Here is a 22,726-nt window from a genome sequence, read left to right as displayed (position 1 = left end):
TAGCCCATAGAGGTTTTAAGGCACAGCTCAAGACCTTGCTTTTCAGAAAAGCTTTCAAGGGACCTCTGCTAATTCTGTTTTCATGTTCTCCGGATCTGGCGATATTTGATCATTGCCTGTGTTCTGTTTTGGATTGTTTTTATTCATTTTTTTTGTTTAATTTATTACATACAAATTAAATGACAAATTATTATAATGTTAGTGGGAAAATGGACATCTTCAAATCAAAACCCAACCTTAATTTACCCGTTGTGTCAAACGGATGTTCGAAACTCCGTTTTAGACGAGACTGACTTTATGACCAAAATTATTATATTTACACTTTGTAGTAAATTTTGACACTATAATAACTTTTTATGACTCATATCGATGCCTGATAGGCTGTTTTAAAAGTGATGCGTTGCTTTTTAAAGGCAGTCGGTCTTTAAGAGGGGTTCTTGCAGATGCAGCAACGCCCAGAATTGCGGGCCGCAATCAGATCCTTCTCCGTGTATCTCGTGACCCTGAGACAACGACTTGTCATTTTACATTTACATTTGAGTCATTTAGCAGACACTCTTATCCAGAGCGACTTACAGTAGTGAAAGCATACATTTCCTACATTTTCTTTCCGTACTGGTCCCCCGTGGGAATCGAACCCACAACCCTGGCCTTGCAAACACCATGCGCTACCAACTGAGCCACACGGTTCAGTTGGTGTGATTTAAAATGGTCGGTGCTATCGGGGATCCCCCCAAGCTTTTATAATTTGAATCAACTGTGCAGTATAAAACAAAAACACGTCCACTCCGGACGTCCAAAGTACCCCGATTGCACTGGACCAATTTAAAAGGATGGACACTTTACTAGCCAATAAAACCGTCTAATTTTTGTGCTCTCTCCAATCAGGGTTGGGCCGAGTGAAGAAAACCGAGTGTTTACGGAAATCACCGAAAGACATACGGATATAACTGGGTTTAGTGCGTAGATTTGATAGTGCTCGGGTCTTCTGTGGACAGACGGTTTGGACGTCCTAGATTCTTGCCTAAAGTAAAATAACTTACTATCCAGTTGGTTTATCAAAGACAGAATATGAAGTGTCTTAAAATATTGTATATAACCATCGCGCTGTTGATAGCGCACAGCTCTGCTATTATAAGGTAAAATATTTGTCTACTGTTTGGGACATTTTTGAATAACTTAAGGAATTACTCTTACGCCATCCTGTGAGAATAGGCTATCTCTGGGGTAGTTTAATTTCCTGACATTATGCAATTATTATTACATGCATGTTTGTTTAGGCACATGTGGTTCAGATTTTGTTGCACACGTAGAACGTTTCCATAACGCTAGCATGTCCATGACATCTAGTTTGCATTGAGGTTAACATAGATTGTACATTAAAAAAAAGAACCAAGCTGCTCGTACATGAATGGGGTCATCAGTAGAACACTTGTATAAAACAGGAAGTAGAGCGCACGAGTTCTGCATTATTCGTTAAACAAATTACGACAAAAACGGTATCTTTCCTTATCATACATATTTGCCCTTAGAATTCCCCTCCACAAGACGCGCAGTATGCGCCGCCTGATGAGTGACAATGGGATGAGTTTTGAACAACTCCAGGACATGGCCAAGACCGGTTGTGGTGCAGGAGCTAACGTACCAATAAACGCTCCGAGCCCGAAAGTGCCAGTTGAGAGACTCACCAACTTCATGGATGTAAGTGGATATTGTCACTAGGCCTGGGTTAACTCTAGTTTGTTCTAGGCTGACTGAAGCAATAATAAATAAAGCCAGGGTTCTCCAGGAGTTGGGTGTGCAGGCTTTTGTTCCAACCCTTCATAACATGGCCAATCTTCTAATCATGGCCCAGATTGAAGATCATGTATGTATGTATGTATGTATGTATGTATGTATGTATGTATGTATGTATGTATGTATGTTTGGTTGAATAAAGCTTGCACATTCAGAATCTCTCTCCCTATGAGTGAGGAGAAGAGAACTGTAGTATAGACTTAGGAATATGTATTTATCATATGAATGTTGTTTGTATCAAATCTCTCTACAGGCTCAGTACTATGGGGTGATCAGCATAGGCACACCACCCCAGGATTTTACTGTGCTGTTTGACACTGGCTCCTCCAACCTGTGGGTGCCCTCCATTCACTGCTCCTTCCTGGATGTCGCGTGTTGTGAGTCAGTCTATTATTGCATTCACTGCACTTCACCATAGCCGCAGGAAGTAGGGGTGCTGGGGGGAAAAATGCAGCAATTAACGATGTTACTGAGTTAGTTCATATAAGGAAATCAGTCAATTTAAATAAACAAATTACCAAGGACTGAGGGCTCTCCTTCTCCGTGGCCGACGTGAGTATAACACGTCGGCCAAAGCAATCTTGAAGCGTGGATTCCGATTTAGTCAGACCAGCATTGAATAGTTCGAAGCACGAGTACTTCCTGTTTGAGTTTATGCCTATAGGACGGGAGGAGCAAGATGGAGTCGTGGTCAGATTTGCAGAAAAGATGGCGGGGGAGGGCCTTGTAAGAATTCCGGAAGTTTGAATAGCAATGGTCGAGAGTCTTAGCAGCACGAGTAGTACAGTAGATATGTTGATAGAACTTCGGCAGCATTTACTTGGTTAAAATCCCCAGCTACAATAAATGCAGCTTCAGGATATGTGGTTTGCATAAAGTCCAGGGAAGTTATTTGATGGCTGTTGAGGTAATGGCTTGAGATGGGATGTAAAACAGCCGTGGCAATGACGGAGGATAGTTCTCTTAGGAGATATTATGGTCAGCATTTAATTGAGGTACTCTAGGTCGGGTGAACAAAAGGACTTGAGTTCCTGTATGTTCCTAGAATTACACAATGAGTCGTTAATCACGAAACACCCCTCCGCCCTTCTGCTTCCCGGAGAGATATTTATTCCTGTCTGCGCGACGTAGTGAGAATCCTGCTGGCTTTATCGACTCTGACAGAGTATCCCGAGAGAGACATGTTTCAGTGAAACAAAGTATGTTACAGGCCCTGATGTCTCTCTGGAGAGAAATCCTTGCTCTAAGCTCATCAACTTTGTTATCCAAAGACTGAACATTAGCGAGTAATATACTTGTAAGCCGTGGGTGGTGTGTGCGCCGTCTCAAGTGCCTCTCCTCCGCCAGCGATGTTTTGGGTCGGGCCTCTGGAATAAGTTCAATTTCTCTGGGGAAAGTGAACAAAGGATATAATCCAGGGAAGTCGTATTCCTGGTTGTAATGCTGGTAGTTCTGGTGAGTTACCGCCGCTCTAATATCCAATAGTTCTTCCCGGCTGTATGTAATGACACAAAAGATTTCCTAAGCTAATAATGTAAAAAATAGTACATAAATAACAAATACTGCAAAGTTTCCTAAGAGCTAGCCGCTATGCTGCCATCTCTGTCAGTGCCATTTTATCAGATTAACTGTTTTGTACAGATAATTATCGGACTCATGTTACAAATGCTTGTGAACATTGAAATACAAATACATTTACTTGAAAAAAAATGTCACACTAGTGCACTGGGCCTTCACTAGTCCTGTATTAGCAGACAATATAGATGTCTACAGCACGGGTTTTTTGCATCCTGTCGATGCAGCACCCCCACCCCCAAACTACTTCCCGTGGCTATGCACTTCACTAATAATAACATGGTTTTACTACCTGCTGAGTCTCCTATCATATAATCATGAGATGGGTGCAAAAGCTAAAGTTGCAAATACCTTGTTTGCTCAGCCATGCTTTGGCATTGGAAGTCATATTCATCTTTTTAATGCATCATGAAGGACCTGTTTGGATAAATGGCATTCCTTTTCATACAAAACAATCTGAGAAAGGTGTGACCTTTATCTACACCTCTGCTTAGGGCTCCACCATCGTTATAACTCCAAGAAGTCGAGCACATACGTTCAGAATGGCACCAAGTTCTCCATCCAGTATGGCAGAGGAAGCTTGTCTGGGTTCATCAGTGGGGACACTGTCTCTGTAAGTGAACTGTTCTGTGCTGTCCATTGTTCATTTGCATTCCTCTAATTTAAGTGGGCAAATCCACAGCATTTTTGTGTAATTTTACCACTGTCCATTTTAAGTGATTGAATGTGGAGCATAGTCTGCATACCATTCCTTACTGTGTATTGTCTGTAAACCTCACTGTTTTAGTGTTCAAGAAGTCTGCTTTGTACATCACACTTCCTGTTCTTCATTCCATCCCTCTCTCAGTTGGCTGGTATGCAGGTCACTGGTCAACAGTTTGGTGAGGCTGTAAAGCAACCTGGCATCACGTTTGCAGTGGCACGCTTTGACGGGGTACTGGGCATGGGCTACCCTACCATATCTGTCAACAATATAACCCCTGTGTTTGACACTGCCATGGCTGCCAAGCTGTTGCCTCAGAACATATTTTCCTTCTATATTAGCAGGTTGGTTGGTTTTAGGGATTTTACCTTTTTGAATACATTCTTACTGAGGGCCCTAGGTCAATGTGTGGTTTGTTGACTTGTGATTTGTTTTAAAACTTTTGTCCTGTTCACTGTTGGTGGAGGTCAACTGAAAGGAGTTTCTTGTATTTGAACTGGGATATTTGAACTGTTATCCTGAAATTCTTTAACTACATTTGCTGTCATATTTCCTCAGAAACAAGGAAGTGAAATAGTTAACCTAATTTCAGTTTGTGACAACAAGCACGTCAGTGTAGAGAATCATTGTACCATCTAAACCGATGTCAAACTATATTTTCCATTTTACCAAAAATATTATATTTTCAGCTGCCTAATGGTGTACAAAACTGAAAGTAAGATGCAACAACAACTTAATGGAAGCATAGAAATAGTGCACATAGAACATATCTACTGCTTAGACTTGCTTGCAATGAGAATGACAGATCTATAACTCACGTTTACATGTGAATTTGGTTGGGTCACCCAAAAAGTTGCATGTGTGCAGCTTTAAAATGGCTTCCTTTTTGTGGGTAAAGTCTATGAACATAAACCACAGGGTAATTCAATTCATTTTTCATAACTTGTACAACCTTGTATTCTTGTCGTCACTAGCTTCAATGGGGTTGAGGCAATACATTTTCTCATCTGATATTAGATTGACGATCAAGACCCTCTTCCAGTGCACTAGTAGATTTATCCAATGAACTAATACCTTGTAACCCCTTTGATATCCTGTTCCTTAGAGATCCATTGGCTGCTGTAGGAGGAGAGCTGATGCTGGGAGGCACGGACCCACTGTACTACACTGGAGACCTGCACTATGTCAACGTCACACGCAAGGCCTATTGGCAGATCGAGATGAGCAAGTAAGCAACTTGGTTCTCATCTACACAGAGGCTCTATTATAATATCCATTCAAGAGGAGAACTGCCATCTCATTGAAGCCATGAAGTTCAAGGCTGACGGAGTACTGCATGCCGTTTCCATAAAGCAGGGTCCCCATTATAGTGAATAGAAAAATAGCAATCTTCATGTAAATAAAATGTAAATAATCAAAGACAATCATGGTAACAATAATTGCTTCTATTACACCAGATGCATGTCCTTGAACCGATTTATAAATCGCACACAGAAGTTATAAAGATAATATAGTCGTGAGTGATCGCAGCTAATTGGTGCTCTGCAGTGTGGAAGTGGGCAACCAGCTAACGCTGTGCAAGGCCGGTTGCCAGGCGATTGTTGACACGGGAACATCCCTCATCATCGGCCCTGCAGAGGAGGTCAGGGTGCTGCACAAGGCCATCGGAGCCTTGCCTCTACTGATGGGAGAGGTAGGTAGAGGAGTCTGTAGACTAAATGTCTACCTGTTCTGTCAGTTCCAACCTCTTGTTTTAGTTCTCCTGAATGGTCAACAAAAGATTTCAATCATGCTTGGTAAGGCTCTATTTTCTTGTAACCTCAGTTGTTTATTTGTATTATACTGACAGAAGTTAAGTTTTGATTTGTGAAGTACATGCAATAATTTTTTAACTTACTTTCACTTCCTCTCAGTATTGGATTGACTGTAAGAAGGTTCCATCTCTCCCTGTCATCGCATTCAACCTGGGAGGGAAGATGTTCAACTTGACTGGAGATGACTATATCCTGAAGGTAAATTACACCTTCTGATCAGTGTTCACTGTGGCCGGCCTGCCTGCCTGCCAGAGAAAATAGTCAGAAATTTGGCATCAATCAGCATGAATTAAACAGTTAATCACAGTTCGCATGCATAGAGATGCATTTTATTACATCTAGAAAATGTATTATCTATTTCATTTTGTGGACATACCTGTAGATGGGTTGAAGTGACAAATCATTCAAAGCTTCTCCCCTATGTGCTGCAGGAGTCCCAGATGGGTCTAAAAATCTGTCTGTCAGGCTTCATGGCAATGGACATCCCTCCTCCGGCTGGACCGCTGTGGATCCTGGGAGATGTGTTCATTGGACGCTACTACAGCGTGTTTGACAGGGACGCAGACCGCATGGGGTTCGCCCCCGCAAAGTAGAAGGGAGAAAAAACAGCCCCTAGCCACTTGTGGAGATTTGAGTATAAGCAATATAGTGGGCTTATGAAACCAAGGTGGAGCTAGTACCTATCAAATCCTCACAGATCATGCTGAATTAGGAGGAAAAGCACACCACCAAAATGAACGAACTCCAAAGGGGTACCTTTGCTTTGTTCCTTGTCTGTTTTGCTTCTTGTGGGCCCTTTTTTTTGGGGGGGGGGGTTAAAAATGTTATTTTAAGACCAATAAGTGTTAATGTGAGTTGGGTGAATGATTAATAAATAGTTGCAGAACGAGACTGATATGAGCTGCTGTAGGCAGTTCAGCTTGGTGTTTTGTATGAAGATAAAGTGATGCAACATTGCTGCAAAGATACACTATCTCCTTTCTGACAATGCAACCACTTTGTTTTTGGAAAGCAGATTACTGAATGCACGTCTTTACTCAAAATACATTTCCTTTGTAGATGAAGCAGAAGATGGCATGCATATCATTGATTTAACAAAACTGATGTCCAGTGAATTTAACTATGTACCAGGGTCCAGTAATACTATCAAGGGTTGTGAAACAATGTCATGTGTACATTTACTCTTGTATGTTGACCAAGACCACAATGCTTCTGTTATAGCCTAAAAAGTAATGCATTACAGGATCAGGTGATTCTAACCGATTTGAAATAAGTGCATTTATTAAATAAAAATCAATCTTTTTCCAGAATGAACTGCATCTAATTTTTTTTTTGCGTATGCTTCGGCAGACAAACTAAGGGTAAGTGCCCTTAAAGAAGCTGTACAAATGTGTTAAGTACAGGGAAGGAAATTGACCCAACCAAATGTCACAACCCCACCCCTTTCCCTATTACAGGTGTAGGGATTTAAAATTAAGGATTTTAAGCACTGGTCAACTGAGTTAGTAGGCCAGATTTACTAGCTGGTTTCAAAATCTAGACACAATTTTACTTGCCAATTAGTTGAACATTTACTAATTTCCATCTTTGCCAGCAGCCAGCTAGCTACCTGTTGCTTCACCTGCTGCTGTATCCTACCCAAAGATTATTTTCCCTACAAGCCTCATGATTTGAAATGATTTACTTATTTTAAATTACAAACATCTGCTGCAACATTTATCAGAGAATACAAAGTGCTGTGTACCATTCAGTTCCAGAGCTAAAATTAAATAGAAAACCGTCATAAAAACATACATTGCCTGCAAGCATATCGTCACTAGGCTGAAATCCACAAGGTAGATGTAGTTGTCTACTTTGGGCTTCATAAGATGTAACAAACTTGCATGGCAAAATGACTCCAACAGCACAGAAATTATAGTTGAAGTCAGGTCTGCAAACAAAGACAAATCTGCGCACACACACATCCTCTATTTATAGTAAGTCCCATGAATTCAGTACATCCAGAATGAAGCACTTCAGAACACTGTGGTTGTGGTGGTAGCATTGCAAAACACTTTCTGGTTACAAAAGTACAATAAATAGTCAAATACTCATCTCTACACAGATTTTGTTGTATAATGCACTACTGTACCAAAGCACACCCTCCACTCCTAGAAGACTACCTGTGTGAGCCAATATTGTGGTAATTGGGAAGATAGATTTTTTTCTATCACAGATGAGCAAAGTGATAATGATGCATATTTGCATAACAATCTTGAACGCTTGTGATTGGACATCTTGGCATGGGATGGTTATAGCTGCCACCTGACCTGGTTTAAATCCCTGTCTGCTGAACATAATCTGGTGTTGACCGAGTTGAACCCTGGCTGTCTTTCAATGTGGGTTTACCAGAGTCCTTAAATGCACACAGTGAGCACCAAGATGAATACCCCAAAAATACCTTGTGTCTAAGTGTAAAGTTAATGGAACTATCATAAATAAGGGAAATGTCTCTAAACCGAACACACCTTTGTTCCAATATCCACACTAACATACCACTAAGAATGAAGCAATGTATAGGGTTGGGCATGCATCCCAAATAAGTGGTATGATGAAGTGGATATTGGAATATAGCCCACGCGTCCTCGGCCAAAGTAGCTCTTTGAGAAATGTCTTCAGAAAGTATTCACAACCCTAGACTTTTTCCACAGATGAAAAGTTGAAATGTCTTGAGTCAATAAGTATTCAACTCAGTCATGGGAAGCCTAAATAAATTTGAGTAAAAAGTCACATAAGTTGCATGGACTCTATGCAGAAGTGTTTAACATGATTTTTGAACGACTACCTCATCTCTGTAATCCACACACAATTATCTGCAAGGTCCCTTGCAGATAATTGTGAATTTCAAACACAGATTCAACCCCAAAGACCAGGGATGTTTTCCAATGCCTCGCAAAGAAAGGCATCTATTGGTAGATGAGTAAAAAAAAAAGCAGACATTGAATAGCCCTTTGAGCATGGTGAAAGTTATTAATTACACTTTGGATGGTTTATCAATGGTGTATTTAAAACAGTTACAGAGTTTAAAGGCTGCGATAGGAGAAAACTGAGGATGGATCAACAACATTGTAGTTACTCCACAATACTAACCTAAATGACAGAGTGAAAAGAAGAAAGCTTGTACAGAATAAAAATATTCCAGAACATGCATCCTGTTTGCAATAAGGCACTGAATCAAAACTGCAAGAACTTTGGCAAAGAAATCAACTTTATATCCTGAATACAAAGCGTTATATTTGGGGCAAATCAAACAGCACATAGAGTACCACTCTTCATATATTCAAGCATGGCGGTGGCTGCATCATGTTATGGGTCTGCTTGTCATCGGCAAGGCCTAGGGAGTTTTTTTGGATTCAAAAAAAGAAACAATAGACCTAAGCAAAGGCAAAATCCTAGAGGAAAACCTGGTTCAGTCTGCTTTCCAACAGACACTAGGAGACAAATTCACCTTTCAGCAGAACAATAACCTAAAAAACAAGGCCAAAAAGACGACATTGAATGTTCCTGAGTGGCCTAGTTACAGTTGACTTATAAATCGGCTTGAAGATCTATGGCAAGACTTGAAAATGGCTGTCTAGCTAAAATTAACAACCAACTTGACAGAGCTTGAAGAATAAAAAAAACAAAAGTGCAGATAAATGTTCAATCCTGTTGTGCAAAGCGCTTAGACTTACCTAGAAAGACACAGCTGTAATCGCTGCCAAGAGATTCTAAGATGTATTGACTAAGGGGTGTGAATCGTACATAAATTATATATTTCTGTATTTCATTTAATACATTTGCAAAAACATTCTAAAAACATGTTTTCACTTTCTCATTTATGGGGTATTGTCTGTAGATGGGTGAGAAAAATATATATTTAATACATTTTGAATTGAGGCTGTAACACAACAAAATGTGGAAGAAGTCAAGAGGTATGATTGCTTTCTGAAGACACTGTATCATGACTGAGCAAGAGTTACCTTATACCAGTAGGGGCCACTGAAGCAAGATCAGACCAGAAAGCCAAAGTATGTGCAACTGGAAACAAATAATTTTTTCACAGCGACCGACAAAGAGGCGCACTGTTTTTGATAAATTTCCTCTCAGCTTATAACATCCCAACTATCACAAAGTTTAATTTGCAAATGCACACCAACCATTTTGTGTTATGAGTAGGAGAAAGTCATGGCAGATTTTTCATACAAGGTATGCAACAACCACTTTTACCTAACAAAGACCTATGAATTAACATATAGGTCAAGCATTTCATCTTACAGTACAAAGATGGTGTATAACAATAACTCAATGTATGGTTAACTTTCTACATTGGTATTCTTACTCATGCAAACAGCAAACCTACCTAACATGAAAGTATATATTCTTATTTCTCAACCTTCTTTCATTCAACAACTTTGTGGGAGGACTCCTAGAAAACACACAAATCATCCGCAATTTAAATCCCACGAAGATAGAAACCTCTACGTGATTTATACAATAGGCCTTAGAGGATGCTTCCACCAGTGGAGGCTGCTTAATGTGTTTGATACCATTCACTCCATTCCGGCCATTATTGAGCCGTCCTCCCCTCAGCAGCCTCCACCCTTGCAAAGTTTGCTACAATTTCAGAAATATAACTGCAAGTTGAATTGAAAAAAAAAAAATAACTCACTTCAAGAACTCGCCAAAAAAAAGAAAAAAAAAAGTGGGGGAACATGTTCTTTTTTAACTCAAGAATGTCAAGATTTCAGTCGTACCACAATCATTTATTTGCTTTAGGGGCGGCTCACATGGTCAATATTACATTCTATCCATTTACACAGTGGTAGCCTACTTTAAGTGTTACCTGGTCCCATACTGTATGCAGTGTAAGCAACTCTTCTAGCCTTGCCATGCATGACGAGAACAGTTGGCTACAGCGAAAATTTTCCGATACCATTCTACAGTACTATAAGTGCCCTGCAGTAGAAGAACAACCTCTGCCATGTCCCACTCACTGGTCTTGTTTTCTCGTGGACCACAACAGTGCTTAAGACAATTTACCTTGTTAGGGGTGGCAGTACTGACGGTGTCACCAAACTATCTGTCCATCTGAACTGGCATCTCATGTCAGAGTGTAATAAGCACCCTGCCTCCAAGTCTCAGCTAAATAGTAAGCTATATACACTAACGGTCAAACGTTTTATAACGTCTACTCATTCAAGGGTTTTTCTTTATTTTTGCTATTTTCTACATTGTAGAATATTAGTGAAGACATCAAAACTATGAAATAACACATGGAATCATGCAGTAACCAAAAAAAAGTGTTACACCAAATCAAAATAGATTTTATATAGTTCAGATTCTTCAAATAGCCACCATTTGCCTTGATGACAGCTTTGCACACTCTTGATTAAAAGTTAATTTGTGGAATTTATTTATTTCTTAATGCGTTTGAGCAAATCAGTTGTGTTGTGACAAGGTAGAGGTGGTATACAGAAGATAGCCCTACTTGGTAAAAAACCAAGCCCATATTATGGCAAGAATAGCTCAAATAAGCAAAAATAAATTACAGTCCATTAGTTTAAGACATGAAGGTCAGTCAATAAGGAAAATTCCAAGAAATTCCAAGAAAGGAAGACCCAGTTAACTCTGCTGAAGAGGATAAGTTCATTAGAGTTATCAGCCTCAGAAATTGCAGCCCAAATAAAATCAGAGTTCAAGTAACAGGCACACCTCAACATCAACTGTTCAGAGGAGACTGTGAAATCAGTTCTTCGTGGTCAAATTGCTGCAAAGAAACCACTACTAAAGGACACCAATAAGAAGAAGAGACTGGCCTGGGCCAAGAAACACGAGCAATGGACATTAGACCGGTGGAAATTTGTCCTTTGGTCTGGAGTCCAAATTGGAGATTTTTGGTTCCAACCGCCGTGTCTTTGTGAGACGGGGTGTGGGTGAACGGATAATCTCCGCATGTGTATTTCCCACCGTAAAGCATGGAGGAGGTGTTATGGTGTGGGGGTGCTTTGCTGTTGACAATGTCTGTGATTTATTTAGAAATCAAGGCACAATTAACCAGTGTGGCTACCACAGCATTCTGCAGCGATACGCCATCCCATCTGGTTTGGGCTTAGTGGGACTATCATTTGTTTTTCAACAGAACAATGACCCAACACACCTCCAGGGTGTTTAAGGGTTATTTTACCAAGAAGGAGAGTGATGGAGTGCTGCATCAGATGACCTGGCCTCCACAATCACCTCAACCCAATTGAGATGGTTTGGGATGAGTCGGACCGCAGAGTGAAGGAAAATCAGCCAACAAGTGCTCAGCATATGTAGGAACTTTTTCAAGACTGTTGGAAAAGCATCCCAGGTGAAGCTGGTTGAGAGAATGCCAAGAGCGTGCAAAGCTGTCATCAAGGCAAAGGGTAGCTATTTGAAGAATCTCAAATACAAAATACATTTTGATTTGTTTAACAATTTTTTGGTTACTACATGATTCCATATGTGCTATTTCATAGTTTTGAGGTCGTCACTAATATTCTAAAACGTAGAAAATAGTAAAAATAAAAGATAAACCCTTGAATGAGTAGGTGTTCTAAAGCTTTTGACCGGTAGTGTATGTAGAGACCAATAATGCTAGAGCCGATTATTGAGGCTTGTTCATTTGACTGAGATCTTTCATGCCCCTGTTCAGACATGTTATTAACTAGCATTAGACTAATGTTACCCATCATAATCTCACCGTTTGAAAGACCTGCAATCTGAGGATGGAGCTAACAAAATATCTTTCAAATAGACCCCAATTTCCATTCCCATATATATTATATTTATTAATTATAATTTTTTTCCCGACACCATTCATTCCAAATTGGTTACATAATATTATGGTAACATAATATTAGCCAATGATGCAATCCCCAGTTCAGCAAACACTGAGTCCTAACCCAAGGGGTATACTACGAAGCAGGTTCAACTTTGATAAACAACCAGAAATAACTGTCGATTTTTTTTGGTTCATTAAGAAAGCTTAACTTAGACCAAGCCCATTTGAAGACTATCTTTCTACATTTTTTAAAAGTAATTTTAGGATATCTAGGCAAGTTGGCTGGCTAACTCTTGATCATGCTTTGTAGTATACCCCTCTGAACAGTACTATTTATAAACGGCTTACGTGCACCATTATGAAGAGACTGGTTTCATCATCTGAGGTTTAACTGGTATTTGGATGATCCTGCATTTGAATTTAGCAGATATGGCTTGCATGTCAAAGAAATGTTGTTAAACCCCCATACTAAAAAGTGGTTGATTTTGCATTTCTACTTTATCACAAACATAATTACGCAAATAAAAAAAGTACAAGAGAAACATATTGATTGATGAAACAGTGACTCCAGAGACGTGATGTTGAATCAATCACACAGCAACGTGGTCACAGGGGACATGGTCCATGTGTGAAGCACATATGAATTACATATATCCTTTTCTGCAGTATGGAATCTTAGTTAGAATTATATACCATCTGTCCTAAACCCTAGAACCCATGACCAGACTCAGTCAGAATGAGGAGTCTTTAGGAGTCCCTCTGGGTCAGAGAGGGAACAGTAGAGGGTATATCCTAGCTCATCCACTTCCATTGGCGTCAGCTCACAGAACAGGTTGACCTTGGGGATCAGTGCACAGGGGAGCCTCCCGGCCTCTAGGTGTCCCACTAGCGAGCGGAGCAACTGCAGGAAGCGGTCAGCCAGCGCCTCCTGGGTCCAGTCGCCCTCCTTCTCGCTGAGCAGCAGTATGGCGCTGGTGAGCTGACTGGCCGACAGGTGCGCCAGGGCGGGGTTCAGCTTGCACACAGCTTTAGTCACCTTGAGGCAGGCGCAGCGGCAGCCACCGTCCTCCTGGTCCAGCGCCCGCAGGCGTGCAGTCTCCGCCACGCGGAAGCTCTGCCGCCAAAGGTTTTCGTGGCGCTCGGCGGCCAGCCTGTGTGGTTTGGCGATCAGCGAGGTGCCGTCGTCCATCACCAGCAAAGGCAGGAAGTCCACATAAAGATGGCGGTCCGTCTTGTACTGGATCTCCAGGGTGAGCGTCTCCGAGGGAACCACTGGCCGGATCACGTAGTCCAGAACGCTGCCGATGGCCGGCCAGTTGATGGAGCCCGCCACCAGCTTCTCGAACACCTCCAGGACAGACTTGGGGGAGAGGTAGCCTCCTACCATGCAGCGGTCCCAGTAGCTGCTGCCTCGGGGGAAGTATTCCAGGTTCTCCCTGCGAATCAGCCAGAAGCCCGGAACATTCATAATGGTGTCCTCACCGGGCACTGACGACCACAGGTTCTTCTCCAGGGTCAGAGGGACCATGAGCTGAGCGTGATCCGCTGTCACCACCTGAGAAAGAGTGGGAGAGAAAGACAGAGAGAGCAAATAATTTTATTCTTGTAAACCACAACATTTCAAACCCAGAGACAGGCACGGAGATAAAAAGCATTGTTTGTGGTCACAACACTCCTAAGCCTGTGAAGTGAGATCTTTATCCTTTATCACCCGGAGGGATAATACAATTGTCCTACTCCTACCCTCTTATTACCTGCAGGTCATCGTAGAGACTGCCGCTGAGGTACATCTCTCGGAGGGGCATGTCGGGCAGCTTGCCGTGCAGGAAGATCCTCAGCTCAGCGCAGATGTCCAGGGCAGCCCGGCGGGCTGTGGCCTGCTCCTCAGCGGGGATGGCCACTTGCTCCTGGTAGAACTCCCACAGTTTCTCCTGTAAGGAGAGGCGCATCCTGGCCCGGAGGAGGTCGGTCTCCCCTGCAGCGCTACGTCCCCGCCCCGTCGCCCTCCGCATGCAGTCTGAGGGGGATACAGCCATGACAGGCAGAGGTTAGGAATGTGCAGGTATGGGTAAAATAATAATAATAATAATATCGGCATATACAGTGTATATAAGCCCATGTGGGCTGGACATTCTGATGATGCCAGACACTTTAATAATGAAATAAATAAATCAAATATGTTGAAAGGGCATGGGAGGTAAATAAGAACAAAAGTAAGAAGGATATTGGGTGACGACAGGAAATCAAACCCAACTAACAAGTAACATGAGAGAGGCTGCTTTCCTCTCCTACAGAGAGTAGCCTACTACTAAAGCCGGGCATACACTACACAATGTTTTTAGTTGAGATCAGACCGTATTGAGAATCTTGTAGTGCGTGACCCCCCCCCCCCCCCCCCGGTTTGTGCCACATTGTTTAGTGTGAGCACCAATATGTTGGGAAGACAAAGAAACGACACGAAAGACAGTCGTTAAATGTGAGAGGCTCAGTCAGCAATGTTAGGATTTTGAAAGTTGTGTAAGTTGTGTAGTGTACACCCGGCATAAGAGAACCATCCAAAAGACTGAGGTATTTTTTTTTTTTACTTCATAAAAAAAAAAATCGAATGGAGTTCAATAGAAACTAGCCATCAGTCTATTAGTGGGGCTTCTACTAACAAAACTATAGGGTCGTTCCATTCAATTTCAATAGCTTTGACTTCACCCCTTTTAATTTGAACATAACTTTCCATACATGTTTGCCCAAGGGTAGAAGTGGTCAGAAAGGACATTTTTGGACCTGAATGGCAAAACATTCAGGAGAGAGGTGCCCAAAATGTGATTCATGTTGCATACCCCACCATACCATGGGACATCCACTGTATGTCTTTATCTCTTGAAAAGATAAAATGGCTCAGTTTGATATCATTTAAAAGCTTACAAATAGGATTGTCAAACTATTTGGTCATTTCTTTAAAACAAAAAAGGAAATAATTTTTTTTTTTTACCTTTAACGTCAATTATCTAAAAATGTGTGAACTCAGATTTTCACATATGTTGTAGCTTCGATCCTATTTTACATCTGAGGTTTATGTTGAGACCACCATCGGTTGAGACACAGCATGCACTTGAATACAGAGTGGGTGTAATGTTTTGGCTGATGAATGCACTAAAATGGGAATGACATTGACATTTCAACTTTCCAATTGAACCACAAAGATGATTGGAGGTGTATGAATATGTCGAAGATAAATACACAACGCAGAGGACGAGAGGTCAAAATTACTGAAAGTCAATAGAGTATTAACGGTCAATAGGGAATTATCAATGGAAATATTGGCTTTCAGTTCAACATCTGTTAGGAATGTCAGTTCTGAACTTATAGCTACGTGTGGCACGTTCTCATTGGTCCAACCTGAATACTTGTTATTTGGCCAGTTTTATCGCAAGGAATTGTAATTGGTCAACCACACGCTAGGGCTGGGTTAAAAAAAATGACATCCTGTCCCTTTGTTCTGTGGAGAATCACTGAGGACAGGGGAGCATGAACATCTACCATCTACCTCCCTGCATAATTTGTCCTCTTTGAATAAGAATAAACCCATTTTCCTCCCCCTGATTTGCTTTGGGGTCTGTGTTATTGAAGAGTAACATCAACTGCTAACAGAGGTCCACACAGAAAATATTGACTTGAATGGGAATATCAGTTGTCTTAAAATGACAATGGCAATCTTCCATAGGAAACCTATTGAAATCACAAATATAGATAATAGAATAGACATTCCATTTAAATTGACGTTCGACGGTGGGTGGACCGGTGGCCATCTTTGCGGTAGTAATTGGAACGTCAAATTTCAATTCAATTAATTTCAAAGGTGTAACAGCTAAATTGCAGCTGTCTGAAGGGATGGGTCCATTCTATAAATTATATTTCTATGATTAAAATGACACCCACCCAGTATTCAAGAGTGTGCTGTGTCTCAACCAATGGCAGGCACAACACATACAGTACACCTGAGATGACATACATTAGGGTCTAAGCGTCAACATATGAAACATTTTAAATAAATCTGAGTTTACATGTTTTTAGATTAATTAAATATTTTTTCTGAAATGTATAATATAGTTTGGCAACCCTGTTTTCAAGCTTTTAAATTATATCAAACTTAACCGTTAATCTTTTCAAGTGATGAATACATGGACGTCTCATGGTATGGTATGTAAATATGGGTCAACTTCGAGCACCTCTCCTGCATGTTTTAGTATTCAGGTCCAAAAAGTAATTTTCTGATCACTTCAACCATGGCCAAATATGTATGGAAAGTTCAGTTCAAATCAAAAGAGGTGCGGTCAAAAACTGATTGAAATCAAATGGAACGACCCTATAGCTTCCTACAACAAGCACTGAGAGTCAGTAGCGTCACCCACAATACAGGAAGTACAGCCATCCTGCCATCAGCCATCCTGTCATCAATAGACACAGCCAAGGATTAGAAAACACTGCACAGAGATGAGGTCAAACCATCTGAAAACACACTACTAACCCACTGTGACCACCTGCTACTACATCAATCCCAAGTGTTAGCGTTCAGGCCTCTCTGAACACAGATAGGCAATGTGTACGAGTGTGAGCAAGTGTGAGTGTAACAGGCGTCCCTGTGCTGCTTAGCAGTATAGATTCCTCGCTCACCAATCCTTACCGGTACTTGATCTCACATCCTCTGCCTTGCCAACACACATAACCATCCTGCTTGACAATGTACTAACCAGTCGCACCACTGAAAAAGTACCAGTTTGGTAGCGCCATCGGCAACGTTTCACACTGTGGGGTGAGCTAACGGCACGATTGTAACTGTTATATGAGCAATGTTGATTGTTGTAATGCGGAATAACATTATTGTGTGTGACACCCTAAATACATTAGCGTACCTTACCTGGTTCAAAGGAGTTGGAGGAGGTGGGTAGAGTCTGCAGTGACCTGCTCACTGTTGACTTCATATCATGGTTAAGTACCCGTTGTGACGAGCCCATCCAGCTGGGCTCCTCCCAGCTCCTTTTCCCTGATGGTTCCATCTTAGTAGGGCTGGTCGGAGCACTTATGGCACGGTCATACATCTGAAAGGAGATTGAATTGAAAAGCTTTATTGTCCATTAGAATGTTTCATAAAATGGACATGTCTTCCACTCGTGGTTAAAAACAGTAAAATTACTGATGTAGAAATCAGATGCCAAATAGTGAGACGTGATCCCATTTAGCCTACAACTGGGGACAAATAACGTACATAATAACATTTACAAGAAAATAATTGCTTAGAGAATGTCCCACTTACTCTTTTGACTGCTAGTGTTGCAATGCCAAGCATGGCAGCTCCTCCGACCCCAAGCACAAGCTTGGCATTAGAGAGCAAAAAGTCAACGGCCGTGCCCATCCCGTTGTCATCCTTCTTTCCTTTACGGTCACCGTTCACTCCCGCCATTCTGCCTTTGTGAATGTAGAGTTAGAAGGGGAAAACTATGAGAGAAGAACAAAGAAAGAACTTACTCAGAAGTGAAGAGTCTTGCGTTCTATTACCATAACTCAAGGACTGTGTAACTTTTATTTTAAAATATGTATTATTAACTTATGAAAGCGATAGGATAGGTGGTCAGTTAAGTATCTGAATAGTTTACCTGTTAGTAGTCTGACACAAGCACGTCTTGCTAAAGGTGTGGTTGGATGGTTGACCCCCACCTACATTAGCCCCCCCAGTCTACTGCTGAGGAAGAACTGGCCCTTCTTCAGTGCGTCCTCCTTGTCACTCGGCACGGTCAGGGCCTGGCAGCGGCGGAACTCCCCGGCCACGGCGCGCTGGTAGCAGTTGCGGTCTGTGTAGTGAAGGTGGCGCCCTGCACGGAGCAGTGCTCGGTACAGATCCAGCACCACAATACGAGACCAGCCGCCCATTAGGGATGCACATGGAGAGGGGAGGACTCCTGTGAGGAGAGATAGAGACAGTAGGACATTTATTTATTTCAATAGAATAGGTCATCATCATTATGCAAGGGTAGTATTCGCTTTGATTTTCGAACACTGTCGCCTAGGCATCTGCCACTGGTGAAGCAGAGGGACAACATGGACCAAGTTAGGCTATACTAATCCTGAACAGTAACTTCAACTACTTGGTGGCAAGATGGCGCCGATAGAGATGACAGCTTCGCTTCAAGTCCTTAGGAAACTGTGCAGTATTTCGTTTTTTTATGTATCATTTCTTACATTGTTAGCCCAGAAAACTTCAAGTGTTACTACATACAGCCGGGAAGAACTATTGGATAGACTTACCAGCACTACGACTAGGAATATGACTTTCCCAAAGCGGATCCTTTGTCTGCACCTCCCTGGGCATTTCAACTGATTCCAGAGGCCGACCCAAAACAATGCTGTCAGAGGAGAGGGAGCCGGAGCAGTCTTCTAGTGAGGCTTTGGATGCGTGCACACCACCCACCGCTTCCGAGTATATTATTCACTAATGTTCAGTCCCTAGTTAACAAAGTAGACGAACTTAGGGCAAGAGTTGTATTCCAAAGAGATATCAGGGATTGTAACATACTCGGTTTCACGGAGACATGGCTAGCTGGGGACTTGCTGTCGGAGTCCGTACAGCCAACGGGATTTTCAGTGCAAAGCGCCAACAGAAGCAAATAGCTCTCTGGTAAGAAGGGCGGGGTGTATGTTTCATGATTAACGACTCATGGTGTAATTGTAACAACATACAAGAACTCAAGTCCTTTTGTTCACCTAACCTAGAATTCCTCACAATCAAATGCCGACCGTATTATCTCCCAAGGGAACTCTCCTCGGTTATCGTCACAGCCGTGTGCATATCCCCCCGCAAGCGGATACCAAGATGTCCATCAAGGAACTTCACGTAAACTGGAAACCATGTATCCCGAGGTTGCATTTATTGTAGCTGGGGATTTTAACAAAGCTAATCAGAGAACAAGGCTACCTAAATTCTATCAGCATATTGATTGCAGTACACGAATATGTTACACACTCGACAACTGCTACTCTAACTTCCGCGATGCATACAAGGCCCTCCCCCGCCTTCATTTTGGCAAATCTGACCATGACTCCATCTTGTTGCTCCCCTCCTATAGGCAAAAACTAAAACAGGAAGCGCCCATGCTTAGGTCTATCCAACACTGGTCTGACCAATCGGATTCCACGCTTCAAGATTGCTTCGATCACGTGGACTGGGATATGTTCCGGGTAGCCTCAGGCAACAACATTGAGGTATACGCTGACTCGGTGAGCAAGTTTATAAGGAAGTGTATAGAAGATGTTGTACCCACTGTGACTAATAAAACCTTCCCTAACCAGAAACTGTGGATTGATGGCAGCATTCTCGCAAAACTGAAAGCGCGTACCACCGCATTTAATCATGGCAAGGCAACTGGAAATATGACCGAATACAAACAGTGTAGTTATTTCCTCCGTAAGGCAATCAAACAAGCAAAGCGTTAATATAGAGACAAAGTGGAGTCGCAATTCAACGGCACAAACATGAGACGTATGTGGCAGGGTCTAAAGATAATCACTGACTACAAAAAGAAAACCAGACGCAGACGTCGACGTCTTGCTCCCAGACAAATTAAAACAACTTCTTTGCGTGCTTTGAGGACAATACAGTGCCACCGACACAGCCTGCTACCAAAGACTGTGGGCTCTCCTTCTCCGTGACCGACGTGAGTAAAACATTTAAATGTGTTAACCCTCGCCAGACGGCATCCCTAGCCGCGTCCTCAAAGTATGCGCAGACCAGCTGGCTGGTGTGTTTATGGACATATTCAATCAATCCCTACCCCAGTCTACTGTCCCCACATGCTTCAAGATGGCCACCATTGTTCCTGTTCCCAAGAAAGCTAAGGTAACTGAAAAGACTATCACCCCATAGCACTCACTTCTGTCATCATGAAGTGCTTTGAGAGGTTAGTCAAGGATCATATCACCTCCACCCTACCTGTTACCCAAGACCCACTCAAATTTGCTTACCGCCCCAATAGGTCCACAGACGATGCAATCGCCATCACATCGCCCTATCCCATCTGGACAAGAAGAATACCTATGTAAGAATGCTGTTAATTGAATACAGCTCAGCATTTAACACCACAGTACCCTCCAAACTCATCATTAAGGTGGAGGTGGAACGTTTTAAGTTCCTCGGTGTACATATAACCAACAAACTGAAATGGTCCATGCACCCAGTGTGGTGAAGAAGGCAACAAAGCCTCTTCAACCTCAGGAGGCTGACATTGTTTTTGGCTTGTCACCGAAAACCCTTAACTTTTACAGGTGCACAATTGAGAGCATCCTGTCTGGCTGTATCACCGTCTGGTACGGCAACTGCACCGCCCACAACTGCAGAGCTTGCCAGAGGGTGGTGCGGTCTGCACAATGCATCACCGGGGGCAAACTACTTGCCCTCCAGGACATCTACAACACCCAATGTCACAGGAAGGCAAAAAAAGATAATCAAGGAAAATAACCACCCGAGCCACTACCTGTTCACCCAGCTATCATCCAGAAGGCGAGGTCAGTACAGGTGCATCAAAGCTGGGACAGAGAGACTGAAAAACAGCTTTTATCTCAAGGCCATCAGTTGATAAACAGCCACCACTAGCACAGTGGTGCCTACCTACAGACTTGATATCATTGGCCACTTTAAGAAATGGAACACTAATCACTTTAATAATGCCACTTTAATAATGTCTACATATCTCGCATTACTCATCTCATATGTATATACTGCATCTTTCACCATCTATTCTTTACTATCTATTGCATCTTAGCCGCTCTATCACAGCTCATCCATATAGTTTATATATTTTTATTCTCATCCCATTCCTTTACTAGATTGTGTGTGTTAAGTTTTGTTGTGGAATTGTTAGATATGAACGTTAACTGTTAGATACTGCTGCACTGTCGGGTCTAGAATCATAAGCATTTCGCTACACTCGCAATAACATCTGCTAACCATGTATGTGTGACCAATAAAATTTGATAGCATTGGGCAAATTTAGCTAGATAACCATTGTGAATGATGAGGTAAGAGATGAAACTGGTCATTTGCTGCTGTAGATTCGGTGGTCGTTATACCGATTATTGGTACTACTAGCTAGCAGCAAGTCGTCAAGTTAATTTGCAAACTAGCTAACATTAGCTATGTTACGCCTGTCTAGTCTGCATGCAGCCCAGCCGATTAAACTCAACTTGAGGTCGTGAGATGAGTTTAGTCAGCTATGTGCAGCCGTGTCAGACCAGAGCAACACATAAAATACACCAAAGATACTGAACTAACTAGCTAACCCCTTTCATCTAACATTAGCTAGCTATCTAGTTTACGATAGCACTCGCCCAGCAGAACACATGTTAACAATTTAACTAGCCAACGTTAGTTGCTTTTGCCCCGTTATCCGTATAGACAGTACGATAAGTTAGCTAACAATTAGCTAGATAACGTTACTAGAATAGCAAAACCAGTAGCATAGGCATTATTCCCTTTGATTGGCTAATAGTAAACATAAAATTGAAAAAAAAAAAAATCACGTTAGCTTTTTACAGTAGTACTAACTAACCTTAACTGCTTTTTTTTTTAAACTATTAGCCAATCAAAGGGAACAAAGCTGAACGTCGCTGACCTTACACATTGAGGAATTGATACTCACAATCAATTTAATAAAAATATAGTATATTGACAGAACAACATTTTACATTGTCAAGAGAGAACGCTGAACTTACGTTTGAGAAAGTATTTCAAAGATTTATCCTTAAAAGTACAACAAACACAGTTCCCCCTCATGCCGGGGTCAGAATGACAAACAGGAAAGTATTGGCTACTTATTTTTGCACTGGAGTTACTACATCCGGTTTGAAGTATTTTTATGGTTGAGAAATGTGACATTACATTTACATTTTTACATTTACGTCATTTAGCAGACGCTCTTATCCAGAGCGATTACAGCACTCAATCTTATTTAGCCTACAAACCTACAC

The 22,726-nt window shown here is 41.8% G+C and overlaps 2 protein-coding genes across 5 annotated transcripts; one reads left to right on the top strand and one right to left on the bottom strand.

Moving 5' to 3' along the window:
• Window positions 1–906: 906 nt before the first annotated feature.
• Window positions 907–7,199, top strand: LOC106607447 (cathepsin D). Its single transcript, XM_014204401.2, has 9 exons — window positions 907–1,139; window positions 1,533–1,701; window positions 2,051–2,174; window positions 3,867–3,985; window positions 4,220–4,419; window positions 5,181–5,303; window positions 5,624–5,768; window positions 5,989–6,087; window positions 6,321–7,199. Exons 1-9 carry the CDS (start codon window positions 1,072–1,074, stop codon window positions 6,480–6,482), a joined length of 1,209 nt encoding a protein of 402 aa, XP_014059876.1. The 5' UTR covers window positions 907–1,071; the 3' UTR covers window positions 6,483–7,199.
• A 5,155-nt stretch (window positions 7,200–12,354) lies between these two features.
• Window positions 12,355–22,597, bottom strand: LOC106607448 (mitochondrial dynamics protein MID51). 4 transcript variants are annotated; one of them, XM_014204405.2, is made up of 7 exons: window positions 22,472–22,597; window positions 18,364–18,666; window positions 18,024–18,171; window positions 17,628–17,808; window positions 17,122–17,157; window positions 14,470–14,732; window positions 12,355–14,270 (listed from the first exon to the last, which is right to left on the bottom strand). In XM_014204405.2, exons 3-7 carry the CDS (start codon window positions 18,168–18,170, stop codon window positions 13,443–13,445), a joined length of 1,455 nt encoding a protein of 484 aa, XP_014059880.1. In that variant the 5' UTR covers window position 18,171; window positions 18,364–18,666; window positions 22,472–22,597; the 3' UTR covers window positions 12,355–13,442. The 4 variants fall into 4 exon arrangements, with proteins under 4 accessions (XP_014059880.1, XP_014059879.1, XP_014059878.1 ...); XM_014204404.2 differs by having other exon boundaries at window positions 12,357–14,270; window positions 18,024–18,175; XM_014204403.2 differs by having other exon boundaries at window positions 12,360–14,270; window positions 18,024–18,205.
• Window positions 22,598–22,726: the final 129 nt, after the last annotated feature.

Source organism: Salmo salar, chromosome ssa06, assembly GCF_905237065.1.
Source record: "Salmo salar chromosome ssa06, Ssal_v3.1, whole genome shotgun sequence".
Classification (NCBI taxonomy): Eukaryota; Metazoa; Chordata; class Actinopteri; order Salmoniformes; family Salmonidae; genus Salmo; species Salmo salar.
This window is presented reverse-complemented; position numbering and strand designations above follow the sequence as displayed.